This window comes from Triturus cristatus, chromosome 9 (assembly GCF_964204655.1).
Source record: "Triturus cristatus chromosome 9, aTriCri1.1, whole genome shotgun sequence".
NCBI classification, from domain to species: domain Eukaryota; kingdom Metazoa; phylum Chordata; class Amphibia; order Caudata; family Salamandridae; genus Triturus; species Triturus cristatus.
The window spans coordinates 425,007,729-425,022,596 of NC_140592.1; the positions used below are offsets into that span (position 1 = coordinate 425,007,729).

The following is a 14,868-nucleotide window of genomic DNA, read 5'->3' on the forward strand; positions in this document are numbered from 1 at the left end:
CAGTCGACATGGGAGGTTACAAATGCAGACAAGGCGGTACCAATGAGGGACTAACAATCCTAATAACAATAGGAAGCAAGCATTTACAAAGTACAATGACACAAGCCAATTAAAAATATGGGTGGAGAGTGGGCGGGGCTTCAAAGCCATACTCCAATACTGCATGCCTCGCAGCACCACAGGTGCTGCCCAAGTAGAAGAGCTAGCAGCGTGTTATGCAACAGTTAAGTGGTGGCCTCAGTTAAACCGCCTAGAGCTGGCAAGCGATTTAAATTCGTTTTGAACTCGAGCCCACTGTGTGGGCCAAATAAAATAAGTTTAGGCATGTTTGCTTCGAACTTTGGAAGGAAATCGAAACAATATCACGTGACCCGCACATGCCGTGAAAGCGTTTGCTGAGACATTGGGCTCTGTTTCCAGATAAAGAAGAGATATTCTTTCGTTTCCACGATGGAGCTCGGAGCTGCCGCCTCTCTTGCCTTGGCTGTGTTCATCTCCTGCCTCCTCTTCATCAATGCCTGGAGGAAGATGTTTCAGAAGGGGAATCTCCCTCCGGGCCCGACCCCTCTCCCTCTGGTGGGCAACCTGCTTCAAGTGAAGAGCAGCGGACTGCTAGCATACCTGCGCTCAGTAAGGATATTTCTCTTATATTCTTACTTAAACTGCTTTGTCCACAGACCTGATTAGATAAATTCGCCCCTTGCCTGCTTATTTGAACAGAGGGCTACAGAATTCACATTACATTGTCAAGTATATTTCTCCTAAATTCTTTTTTTGCAGTAGTTTGTGTAATTTTGGGCCCAGTGGGTAGGGTATTAGCATTGGCACCCCAATACATTATACAGATCACAGTAAATGGAGGAAAATGTCACAAACGCACATCATTCGGATTCATGTGTAATAACACCTCTGTGAAAATGTGCCCGACCGTTTAAAACAAATGTACCGCTGTCATCGGGTTTAGGGGGTGTATTAAGGCACAATCCCTGTCAATGTGGGGTTCAAGGGGCTTCAGTTAAAGGATATCCTGCTGGCACGTTCTAGGAAAGTGTTCAGAGGGGACTCCAATGGCTCTGTCAGTTAGCAGAGGTTCGTAGGGAGAATATTGTATATCTATGCCATACAAAGGGGGGGAGTGGGGCAGTGAAATGCAATCCATGCATAGGGTCTCAGGGACACCCTTCGAAATAATAGTGAGACTTTTGAAATACATTTTTAAGATATTTTACCACTCCGTCTACAATTTCATAACCTGTAGAAAGTAGGGTGTTGCCACAAAAAAAACCCTCACAATATAAGAGCATACACTTGGAAACTATACCCAATTTCAGGCATTATTATACCAAAATATCTTTCTGATTACGTTTTGCCTTTCTTACAAAAAATATGGTGGGTGTATTCTCCTCATAGACTTCTTTAACGGCATCATGATTCTTATGATTATGTCTGATGACGACAATATTGTTCATAAAAGTGTTTCTGTGAGTGCAATTGTTTTCCAAGAAAAGTTTTGTTGTGGCACAACAAAGAGTGGTGATGACTTCAATCTTGGTGCAAATGTATCCCTTTTTTTCATGTCACAAAAATGCAAATACAAATTACAAAGGACCACATTACTAGTTGGTTGGAAAATAGACGGTAAATTCTTGAAGTGACGTTACTAGTACTCGGGTATTATTGCAAATCATTTAGCAATCTGTACAAATTTGAGACTGGAAACCGAGAAAAATGCACGGTTCTAAAAAAGCTATTATATTTACATTTTAATTTCCTTGAATTCTGGGCGCCCTTCCAGCATAGAAAATGAGAATGGAGACTGACTCTGGTCTTCTATGCCCCTCCCTCTGCTGCCATAGGATTAATGTGAAAGCCCCACTTATATATAGTTCATTCACTTCTAAGGCCATATCTAATAGACATATGAATGCAGTGAGTGAATCTTGAGATTTAAGATTATGACAACTGTGTGCACACCTAAAAATCAGACCCAGACACTGTCTTTCATGATCTACACGTGCAAGCTTCTGCCTGTTGAAACCCCAACTCTTCCATGTTGGTCCTCAGCCGTGTGATTTTAGCCAACACGCAATACCATGATTAGGTGTCTGCCACTGTGGAAGTGTTTTACATACATCTGCTACTGCATCATCCTAACCACCACACCCAAATCATACGTCAGACTGTCGCTTCAAAAGCCAGACATTGTAATCAGCCTTTAACTCCATAACTTCATAGCGAAACTGCAAATTTTTTGCCTAAAAATGTCCTCATATCTAACAAATAATTTTAATTTCTTAGAATGGATAGGTGTACCACACTCAGCATAAACAAATGAAGTTCATCCTTGTTAGAAATGGGATTTCTGGTTGGCTGAGGCTTGCGCCAAAGCCAGGCAGAAACCACCACTCTAGTCAGGGCTGGGGAGTTACACGCCAAAGATAACCCCTGCTCACCCCCTTGGTAGCTTGGCACGAGCAGACAGGCTTATCCCTGAGGCGATGTGTAAAGCGTTTGCGCGCGCACCCAGCAACAACACCCAAGGCCCACAACAAAGGAAACTCCACACAAGGTATTCTATAAAAATAGCCTTTGTATTATACACAACACATTAGATAAAAACACACACTTTACAATGTGCCAACAGGCACGGGCAGAATTTACAAGGGATTATATATACAGGGGACAGGGCCACATGGACCACTGTCAGGAATTAGCACTTAGAACAGAGCATGAATCACCAATGGTAACCGTAGAACATAACACAAAGTAACTGTAGAGCACAACCAGTCTCTACTGGCGCAATAATGACCTCAGCGTCATCACACTAGCATCAGGTATAAAACCTATCCTGCATCTATCACAGGGGCATAAATCACATTATGCAATTCTCCTTGGTCTAACTCATTAGACCTAACCACCTAGCTATAACTATACTAGGGGCGCACCTCGCACAGGGAAGTACATTCTCCCTACCATCAACCTAAGCAGGTAAAACAACCTTCTAGGCAGAAATAACCACATTTAGAGGTATCAGACACAGGGTGCGCAAAACAGGCTATACACAATACATTTCCTAGCACCCAAAAGCACATTAGAGTCCAGGTTGCGCCAGAACCTAAACGTAGCAGCTGCCCACTACTTGCTGGGCAGCTGGGGACAAGCACAGGGCCTAAACGCTGCAGCTGGCACTAAGTGCTGCGCAGCTGGGGAAGGAAAAGAAGGCAGGGCTCTCAATAGCCCCTGAAACAATAGGCCAAAACGTGGGAGCCATCTGGCTCAGAAAGTACCATGTCCCCGGGGAGCGCACGGGCGGCGAAATGGAAGGTGTCCCCAAACGCTGGAGCCCTCTCTGGGCTCTGTAAACTAATGGGGGGCAAGGTGGGAGTGGCCCGCTGCCATCTGGGGCCACTCAAACAGGGCAGAAATGCCCCCGGTAACGTTGGAGCCCTCTAGGCTCGAGAAATCATGATGCCCCCAACGGAGTCTCTCTGGACTCTGAAATAATGATGGCCCAGTTGGAGCGACGGGGCTCTCAACACAAACAGGAGGCCCCTTCGTTGGGGCAGCCCGCTGCTAGACGGGGCCGCCCAGGAAGTCGGCACCGGCACTGGCGCCTCTCTCTCGCTTCCCCCCTGAGCCCTCACTCACCGGGCCTCGGGGCGGGAACTCTGCTTGACCGGGACTTCTGCGGGCACGACAGGCGGCGGGCGGGGCTCTCTCTCGTCCTGGGAGCCTCGCGCTGCTCCCGCACTTTACCCGGGCCCCCTCCTGGGACCCGGGACTTCTCAATGGAGCCTGCGAGGCTCCGGGACCTCGGGTTGCTGGAAGAATGGCCGCATTTCCGCTTCCGCTTCTGTCCAGCGGCCCCGCCCACAACCAGGCGGGCCGCGGACTCAGGGAGGGATTTTTAAATGCGGCTCGGGCCGCGGCGGCGATCTCTCCTTCTATGATCGCGGGGTGGGCACCCGCAATAAAACAACCATAAGCGGGGTGGGCACCCGCAAATTCAGGACATCAATAAAGGAATAAGCGGGGTGGGCACCCACAACAGGACACCAGGCGGGGGAATCCCTACGCTGGGGATTCCCCCTAGAAAGATCGCAGCCCAGCGCTGCAGGCAGCAAAGAGAGGCGCTCGGGTAAATCAGGGAAGCGCTCTGCCATAGAAATGAAGCGCCTCTCAGCAGAGTGTAGGTACAGCGCCCACCAAGCGCTAGGGCAGCCTAGAGTCCATAAGGCTTAGTAGGGAAGCACAGCAAATAAAGTCCAAAAGGGTCCCAGAAGTCCTCCAGGTATCCAGGGGCTGGGCAGGGCCCAGGGAGGCAAGCCTTCCCCTGGGCCCCAGCAGCAGCATGCCCCTGGTAGATTCGAGTTTGGAACAAGAACATTTTGTAAGGGGACACAGCCCCTTTTTATACACCAAATCCCTTTGTTCTGGGTTCAGGGTGAGGGGGAAAACCAGTCGCAGCTGGTTGGGGAGCACCCTTGATGTGCTCAGCCCCTCACTCTATTCACTGGCAGGGCTAGGGTCATTAGACGCACCACAGGGGCCGGCGCCAGCATTGTGTGGGGGAGCCCTGTCCTATTCAGGACCCAGGTACACTCCTCCCCAGCCATCTACATGCTAACTCCCCATTCACCACTGGGTGACTCCTCCTGACTCTGGGGAATTCCCTAGTCCGTCACCTGACCTCACCAGCCAATCACCAGACACGCCACACATTTCAGACTGCACACTGAAGTGCCCACTTCTAGAAGTGGCACTTCCACACCAGGTACATGCACGCCGCACACATCAACGCGCAGCATTCACTCCCACGAGTCCGCACATACCAAACACGGGCCTGCCCACCCCACGCATCAGGAACTACCGGGACATCTACATTCCCCCATGCATTCCTATGGGAGGGCAGGCCAACCTCACAACACGCACGCACTTTACCCTGGGACACAGCGGTAAAGTGCGCAGAAACCCAAAATCACTACACCAAGTTACCAATTACAAGCAAAAAGTTTCGGTGGGAACCTGCCAGAAGGGCCAAGTCCAACACAACCCCCTTCCAGCCAAAACGCAGGGCAGACCAATCACCACCGTGATGGTCTTCCCTGCTTGGGGCGATAGAACACGGACGCAGGCCAGCACTGCAGGGACACTCTCCGGTTCTACGCCCTTCTCCATCAACATGGTTCCATTTGAAAAAAAAAACAACCGAAAAGAACTCAGGCCCAACTAGGCTACCCCACTGGTACTACCTAGTTGTCCACGGCCAGGACCAGGCCCTAGGCCACCCAGATACCACTGGTCCTTGCCAAACCCAGAGTGGGGGGTAGTAACCCCTGGCATACAAGCCATTCTCCACTCTCCCTCTCAGTGTAGTTCCCAACTACCACTGATCCTTCAACCTAGGGTCCGCACCCTCAGGCTGACCAGAGGTCACGGGCAAGAATGCCCCACCCTACCTCTACTTCTGGGGTTCCGCACCCTCCCAGGGAAGCACCCACCAGAACACAACTCTCCCACCAGTTCAGGACCTTTCTCCACCAACTGGTCTACCACCTGGGATCCAAGTTCGCCGGCTGCACCGGGGTCAGAGGCGAGGCCGCCCTCCCTCTGCACCCCCTTCCAGAGTTCCGCACCCTCCCAACTGGAGTGGTACCCCTAGGAGGCAAACCGGCCAGGACACTGACTACAGTCGTCCTTACGTCCAGATCCGGAAACACCGGCTACTGGCTCCCCAACCGAGGGACGTACCCTTTGGTCAGATGCCTGGCGGACCAGGACTTCCTAAGGGTGACACATACCTAGCGTGTCATGTGACAGTCTGCCTGGCGCAGAGCTCACGACCTCCTGTCCCTCTGACAGTGCGTGAAGATGCCCCAGCAACCTGGCGCAGAGCTCACGACCTCCTGTCCCTCTGACAGTGCGTGAAGATGCCCCAGCAACCTGGCGCAGAGCTCACGACCTCCTGTCCCTCCGACAGTGCGTGAAGATGCCCCAGGACAGAAGTGGCATCACCATGGTCACTCATTGGTGGCTCAGCCCATCCGGCTGGCCCCCTGACCCACTGGTTCCCACTGGGGACCTCTCCCCCTCTCACCCCTCACAACGGTACCCCACCTGCTATCAGGGGGGTATCACCTCACAATTGCCCGGAGAACCAGGACTTCCTGGGAGTACATATACGCTCCCGAGGGTGACACATACCTAGCGTGTCGCGTGACAGTCTGCCTGGCGCAGAGCTCACGACCTCCTGTCCCTCTGACAGTGCGTGAAGATGCCCCAGGACAGAAGTGGCGTCACCATGGTCACTCATTGGTGGCCCAGCCCTTCTGGCCGGCCCCTGACCCACTGGCTCCCACTGGGGACTCTTCCCCCTCTCACCCCTCAAAACTGAACCTCTGCACCCTCCACCTAGGAGTGGCACTGTTCGACACCAAAACTGATGGAGGCCTGACTACAGACACTCCCAGCTTACCTCAAACAGGAAGAACCACCTCGAAGAACAGTACAACAGGACAGACTAGGCTCCCTACCTGGTGTTCCCTCATGGAACCAACCAGTCCTGGAGACTGAGGTTGGGGTTGGGAATACAACCCAGGGTCACGCCCTCAACCAGTTCAGGCGTGAGACCCCTCAACCTCCTCACAAATAAGGGTACCTAGCTGGGCTACTCTAAACCATCTCCGCCGCAACGGTTTGTGGAGATACCTGCACCATTCTTCTAGGGTTACTCCCAAAAGCAAGCTCACAATAGTTTACACACACCATTTAACACTCAATCTTCCAGTGCAACACAACATTCATCCACACTCACACCCCCCAGACTAGTAAGACAGTTTCTACCGCCCCTGATTTCTCAACCTGACCACCACGTGACACAGGTACTATCACTCTGGGAACTGGGAATGGGACATTCACATTCATCCAGCGCATTACACATTCATCTCCAAACCCCTCCCAAGACTGGTAAGACAGTTTCTACCGCCCCTGATTTCTCAACCTGACCACCACGTGACACAGGTACCACTACCCCGGGAACTGGGAATGGGAATACATGCACTGGACACACATCTGCTGCCACCACTGGATCCCACCCTCTGGTGAATCCAGAAAACACAATGCACTAAGGGGGATGATCTACCCTCCCGAGCTAGGGACACCTAACTCACAGTGCACAAAAAAAACACATTTCCAAAGAAATGACATTTAAAAGCAACCTTAGAACAATAATCCCTATACCATGTGATTTATCTAAATGCAGAGTTTTGTAGTGCGGCCAGTTGCTGCTGCGGTACAGCGCAAACGCAAGTCCAAATCCCACCGCTGATCACCAATGTTAGAAATGGGATTTCTGGTTGGCTGAGGCTTGCGCCAAAGCCAGGCAGAAACCACCACTCTAGTCAGGGCTGGGGAGTTACACGCCAAAGATAACCCCTGCTCACCCCCTTGGTAGCTTGGCACGAGCAGACAGGCTTATCCCTGAGGCGATGTGTAAAGCGTTTGCGCGCGCACCCAGCAACAACACCCAAGGCCCACAACAAAGGAAACTCCACACAAGGTATTCTATAAAAATAGCCTTTGTATTATACACAACACATTAGATAAAAACACACACTTTACAATGTGCCAACAGGCACGGGCAGAATTTACAAGGGATTATATATACAGGGGACAGGGCCACATGGACCACTGTCAGGAATTAGCACTTAGAACAGAGCATGAATCACCAATGGTAACCGTAGAACATAACACAAAGTAACTGTAGAGCACAACCAGTCTCTACTGGCGCAATAATGACCTCAGCGTCATCACACTAGCATCAGGTATAAAACCTATCCTGCATCTATCACAGGGGCATAAATCACATTATGCAATTCTCCTTGGTCTAACTCATTAGACCTAACCACCTAGCTATAACTATACTAGGGGCGCACCTCGCACAGGGAAGTACATTCTCCCTACCATCAACCTAAGCAGGTAAAACAACCTTCTAGGCAGAAATAACCACATTTAGAGGTATCAGACACAGGGTGCGCAAAACAGGCTATACACAATACATTTCCTAGCACCCAAAAGCACATTAGAGTCCAGGTTGCGCCAGAACCTAAACGTAGCAGCTGCCCACTACTTGCTGGGCAGCTGGGGACAAGCACAGGGCCTAAACGCTGCAGCTGGCACTAAGTGCTGCGCAGCTGGGGAAGGAAAAGAAGGCAGGGCTCTCAATAGCCCCTGAAACAATAGGCCAAAACGTGGGAGCCATCTGGCTCAGAAAGTACCATGTCCCCGGGGAGCGCACGGGCGGCGAAATGGAAGGTGTCCCCAAACGCTGGAGCCCTCTCTGGGCTCTGTAAACTAATGGGGGGCAAGGTGGGAGTGGCCCGCTGCCATCTGGGGCCACTCAAACAGGGCAGAAATGCCCCCGGTAACGTTGGAGCCCTCTAGGCTCGAGAAATCATGATGCCCCCAACGGAGTCTCTCTGGACTCTGAAATAATGATGGCCCAGTTGGAGCGACGGGGCTCTCAACACAAACAGGAGGCCCCTTCGTTGGGGCAGCCCGCTGCTAGACGGGGCCGCCCAGGAAGTCGGCACCGGCACTGGCGCCTCTCTCTCGCTTCCCCCCTGAGCCCTCACTCACCGGGCCTCGGGGCGGGAACTCTGCTTGACCGGGACTTCTGCGGGCACGACAGGCGGCGGGCGGGGCTCTCTCTCGTCCTGGGAGCCTCGCGCTGCTCCCGCACTTTACCCGGGCCCCCTCCTGGGACCCGGGACTTCTCAATGGAGCCTGCGAGGCTCCGGGACCTCGGGTTGCTGGAAGAATGGCCGCATTTCCGCTTCCGCTTCTGTCCAGCGGCCCCGCCCACAACCAGGCGGGCCGCGGACTCAGGGAGGGATTTTTAAATGCGGCTCGGGCCGCGGCGGCGATCTCTCCTTCTATGATCGCGGGGTGGGCACCCGCAATAAAACAACCATAAGCGGGGTGGGCACCCGCAAATTCAGGACATCAATAAAGGAATAAGCGGGGTGGGCACCCGCAACAGGACACCAGGCGGGGGAATCCCTACGCTGGGGATTCCCCCTAGAAAGATCGCAGCCCAGCGCTGCAGGCAGCAAAGAGAGGCGCTCGGGTAAATCAGGGAAGCGCTCTGCCATAGAAATGAAGCGCCTCTCAGCAGAGTGTAGGTACAGCGCCCACCAAGCGCTAGGGCAGCCTAGAGTCCATAAGGCTTAGTAGGGAAGCACAGCAAATAAAGTCCAAAAGGGTCCCAGAAGTCCTCCAGGTATCCAGGGGCTGGGCAGGGCCCAGGGAGGCAAGCCTTCCCCTGGGCCCCAGCAGCAGCATGCCCCTGGTAGATTCGAGTTTGGAACAAGAACATTTTGTAAGGGGACACAGCCCCTTTTTATACACCAAATCCCTTTGTTCTGGGTTCAGGGTGAGGGGGAAAACCAGTCGCAGCTGGTTGGGGAGCACCCTTGATGTGCTCAGCCCCTCACTCTATTCACTGGCAGGGCTAGGGTCATTAGACGCACCACAGGGGCCGGCGCCAGCATTGTGTGGGGGAGCCCTGTCCTATTCAGGACCCAGGTACACTCCTCCCCAGCCATCTACATGCTAACTCCCCATTCACCACTGGGTGACTCCTCCTGACTCTGGGGAATTCCCTAGTCCGTCACCTGACCTCACCAGCCAATCACCAGACACGCCACACATTTCAGACTGCACACTGAAGTGCCCACTTCTAGAAGTGGCACTTCCACACCAGGTACATGCACGCCGCACACATCAACGCGCAGCATTCACTCCCACGAGTCCGCACATACCAAACACGGGCCTGCCCACCCCACGCATCAGGAACTACCGGGACATCTACATTCCCCCATGCATTCCTATGGGAGGGCAGGCCAACCTCACAACACGCACGCACTTTACCCTGGGACACAGCGGTAAAGTGCGCAGAAACCCAAAATCACTACACCAAGTTACCAATTACAAGCAAAAAGTTTCGGTGGGAACCTGCCAGAAGGGCCAAGTCCAACAATCCTAAATTATTCCACGGTGTTGAATTATTCATATCCTTTTGCTGTCTCTAAATATCTGCATTTCCCTGTTCACCTTATGTTTTGTCTTTTCAGCTGCTGGTATGCCTTAAAGCCCCACTCCACACGTGTCCTGTCACAAATTCAGTTCAAACCAAATGGCAACACATGTAGGGGACGATTACGATATTGGTTGGAAAGCCTCCCCCCGAAAATCGGAATCTCCTCGACCCAGTCGAAGTCCTTCCGACCAACTCGATTTTCATTCCGACCAACCGATTATAAAGTTCGTGTTTGGAACATAAACCGACCAGTCCTTTCTACTTGGTTCCAACTCTGTGTATTCCTGTCGGTCGGAAACGCATAGTACACTCCTATGGACAGCGTTTCTGACCCTGGATTGCGATGTCGATTTTCAACAAACTCTCTGTGTTGGCCTGGCTGACATGGAAAGGCTGTCGGAAAGTGACTTTGAGGGCCCCTGGCAGGGACCCCTAGCCTTGCAGCCTACGGTTGATGGCCTAGGGGGTACCTAACTGTGTGGCATGCACCATGGGGTGCCTGCTACAGGGTGCAGGGTTTTACACAAACACCCCATTTCTCCATAAGAGCCTGTGTTACGGCCGATTCTTGGGCGTAACACATGCTACTATAGGAAACAATGGGAATCTGATTGAACACTGTTTGGTTGCATCGTAATCCGGCAGTCGGAACCGCCGACCGCAAGTCCATCTGTCCCAATTCGGAGTGGAAGTTGGGAGGAGGCTTCCGACGTCGTAATCGGCCCTATAGTTGTAAACATAGCTCATATGCTCTTGTTCCTGACCCACCTCCAGAAAGCACTTGTCATAATATAATTTGTCACTTTTCTCTCAATTTTGGATCAATACCTAAGTCTAAGTTCGATATCTTGCATTTCATTGACGAGAAGCAACCTGAAACACTGTTTCTAACAAACCAGTCTTCACATAAGCATTATACCTGATGTGATATTTGTTAGCAATTTCTCAGGGCTATTGTAGAGTAAGGAAGGATTGTATTGGAAAAATTGGGGCGGTATTGCCATTATACAAAAACCTTTTTTTAACTGTAATATCACAGACATATCTGTTTCGGACTGTGACGGCACATTCTTTCCTTGAAGCTCTATGCAACTTTTGCACAATCAGGCACTTAAATGTATTGTCCTCCCAAACCTGCAGCAACATTTATAATTATAAATGTTTGGAGGTCAAACTCTCCAATTGGCCAAATTTATTTGGTCATCTGAATCTACATCTTGACATACCATACTGCCCTCTGGTTGCTAACCACGTTCATGACCTATCTGCCATTCAACTAAGGCAGCTAATCAAGGCTCCTATACATGTGACAGGGCACACTTTAGATCTTGTATTTCCAAACTTCTTGAGTTGAAAGTATGTCTAATAATGTCCCTTATCTGGACTGAACATTTTATGGTCCGTATAACTATAAAACTATCCGGGCCCACTTGCACTAGGCCCTTTTTGCCTAATGTCAACAGACATTGGTTTAAGTCAATGATTCACAATTTTGCAATATGCTATAGTCTACAGTGCCTGATTTTGGACACTCAAGGGCATATTCACAAAGAGTTTTCTGCCCCTAAAGCAGCAATATTTTTATCGCGGTATTACCAAGCTGTTGCTAACAGCCGTTAGCGACAGGGATTAGTCACATCAAAACAAGTGAAATTGTATTGTATTTGAATTTATGCAGTGCTTACTCCCCCTGTTGAGGCATTAAAATAAGCGGAGATTTTAAGAACCCCAACAATAGACAAATGCTACATATCTGTTCATTAACTTTCTAAGCAGACAACCGCAGAGGCTGATTTCGTTTTTTATAATGTAGCAGACTGAATCCTATATAATCTCCTCACTCAATATACACAGAAAAGATTTGTTAATGGATAGGAGGAGGTATTTCAGAGAGAGAAATCGAAGAAACTACTAGAATTGTTTAATTAAAAAATTCCCCCTCAAGAAGGTCTTTAGAGTGTCATTTTATACTTCAACTAGTGGATTCCACAGTCTTCAAAACCAAAGGGCCAGAAAAAACTGAGATAATTAAATGCTAATGTGAATCAAATGACATTTTCTGTTGTATTTTTCTGATTTCTGTAATCATTGCGGCAAAAAAAGATGATAATTCACTGACTAAGGAGGATCTAGGTACTACTCTAGACGCTGTGCTCTAAATGGAAAGGGGTTTGAAATAGGAGATAGATGACAAGTGTAAATCCCTTCTGGAAACAATGATCCAAAACACGAGTTGGCAACGGATCGAGACGCACTATGGAAAAAGATGACTTCCTACTGCCAAAAAGTTTGCCGATTGTGTCAAGCAAGGAAGAAAAACCCCTTGAATCATTCAAGAAACAAATACTTCTTTTGCAGGACCTTGTGCCAACAACTCTGGCAATAAGTAAACATCTAAATCTGATAGTTGTCAGACTATCTAAAAGGGGACTTCACTTCCTGTGGACTTTTCTATATCTAATCCATTTCAGCTAGACAGAGAAACCTATCTTATCAAGTCAGCGGAGAAGGGTGGATTGCTGTGAAAAAGAGACCAGTCTTCCAGCAAAGAAAGCAATACAGAAGTACTGTCAGTCTAAAGGGAGAGCAGAGAGAAATGCTGGATAAAAGAAGAAACTACAACAAGGGAATGAAACGACACATCAGAACATGAGAGATAGGGAATCCTAGTCACACTGTAAGACCAGCAATTAATAGTGGAAAACTAATGTTGTGGGACAATGCAATTAAACCACTGTTGAGAAAGTTGCCTTAAACTGACTTAGGAAGGAGTTGGGACAGGCAAGTTGGAAAAGCACGAAGAGCAATAGAGATTAGTCCTGGGAACCTAAAGAGAACATTGACAAATAAAGTAATACATAGCTTTAACACCATTTAGACCACAAATACTATACTACAGTCAGATTGTTGGAACACTGTTGAATGTCTGGGTCATAGTTGCCTTGACTTAACAAATAATAACTTTTCCGGTCACCATATACATCCATTTACAATAATGAGGACTTCAGCTGGCATGCACAGGAAATACATACAGAACCTGGCAAGAAGGTGACCACAGAATGCTAGCAGATGTATCTGGAAGCAAGTAAATATGATCATTATATATTTCAAGAAGATGTATGGAGTAGGTGGAACAAAAAATGTAGATATCAATAACTAAACCACTAGGCAACCTACACCTGAATAAGCTAACAGCCACCAGGTTTTGAAAGACTGTTAAAAACAATGGGTGGCACCAATGGTCCAGTGTCAACATTTTACAAGCTCCTGAAATTTGGGCAAATCCTCCATAATGGGTATATGTGAAAAAATATATGGGTAGATATGAGAGGAATCTAACAGAGAAGGAATCGTTAGAACTTTTGAAAGACACAGAGAGATTTAATAAATCTGTTTTACAAATTGAATCCAGGGTTAAGGTAATGGCATGTTGGTGTCTAACACCTGATAAACTAAACATGAAGTTCAGTGGAGCAAACAATGGGTCTTGGAGGCACTGCTATGGTAAAGAATCACTATCGCACATGTAATGGGAATGCCCAATACCTTCTATTTACTGTAAGGAAATGCTAACTGCCATAGGAAGCAAGGAAGCCGAGTGGGAGGCTGTGGAGACATCCTTTTGGCTGGAGACTACCTGCCCCATGTTCCTTTGCACCTTGAGGTGCTGATCAGCAGCACATGAGTGGGGAGGAGCTGTTCTCCTTGAGTGCTTATAGCACTGCCATCTACCCCGCTACACAGAAAGCAGAGAGGGACACCGTGGAGAGATCCCTGAGGCTGGGGACTACATCTCCCATGATACTTTGTGCCTAGAGGCAATGATCAGCAGCACCTGAGTGGGGAGGATCTGGTCTCCCTGAGCACTTAAAGTGCTGCCATCTACCACCCTGCACGGGGTGCACCAGGGTAAAGCCTGGTCCAAGGGTGGGCCCGTCTGCACCCATTCATGGTTGGAGGAGGTTGGACTGGGCCACCCTCTTAACATTAACCATCTAGCGTTAAGAGACACCTTTTTTTCTGACGTTCACATCATTAGTTTGGCCATCTGCCAGAGACAAGTTACTCACATGCTTATCTGCTGGACACTGTTGTACAGCAGAGAGGCGCCACTGGCAAACACTTTCCTCCCCTTACGACTGTTAGTGGTTAGGTTGGTTTATTGCCCCAAGGAGATCCCCACTTTGGTAAAGAGATTCTGTTTTTTGCTCTCTGCCGGTGGGTCACAACTAAAAGCCATGGACAAAAGTAAAGCACTGGCCATACCACATACCTTCATAGACAGATGAGCATAAACACCATGCTCAAGGGGGCCATAGAGGAGGTAACAAACGAGACAGCTCTAGCAGAGTGAAGACTGTCCATGGAACACAGAAGGGGCCAAGGGGAATATGCCTCTTGTCCTAATCCTGTTAGCCTTCATTGGGTGAAGCCTCAAGGAAGGATGGAGAGGCCTCACAGGAGACAAAGGAAGTTCAAACAGGTCCTTGGCTGTGGGGACTAGCCCTTGTATCTGTCTATCACCTCTTAGCCCTTTAAGTGGGAGAGGTGTGGCACAGCGGCCAGGGTGGCTGGCTACAGAGCACGGGGCTCATGTTTCGATTCCTGGTACCGGCGGCAGCTCAGCCCAGCACCCTGTAACTCTAGGCAATAACTTGCTTCATCTTCCCTGACGGCCCCCACCACCTTGAGACTCTTAGGGGTGATTAGTTTGTGCTTTACAAATACCGTTTATTTTCAGTGTTCATTTTCTCTTGAACTGGCTGCCA

At 49.6% G+C, this 14,868-nt stretch overlaps 1 protein-coding gene across 1 annotated transcript in view; it reads left to right on the forward strand.

Annotated features, from left to right (window-relative positions):
- The first annotated feature begins 350 nt into the window (after positions 1 to 350).
- LOC146798085 (cytochrome P450 2G1-like) overlaps positions 351 to 14,868 on the forward strand; it is a 759,568-nt gene continuing 745,050 nt past the window's right edge. The window contains exon 1 of the mRNA XM_085625302.1: positions 351 to 630. Within this exon, the coding sequence (XP_085481428.1) occupies positions 451 to 630 (180 nt within the window). The 5' untranslated portion in view covers positions 351 to 450. The remainder of the gene's footprint in view (positions 631 to 14,868) is intronic.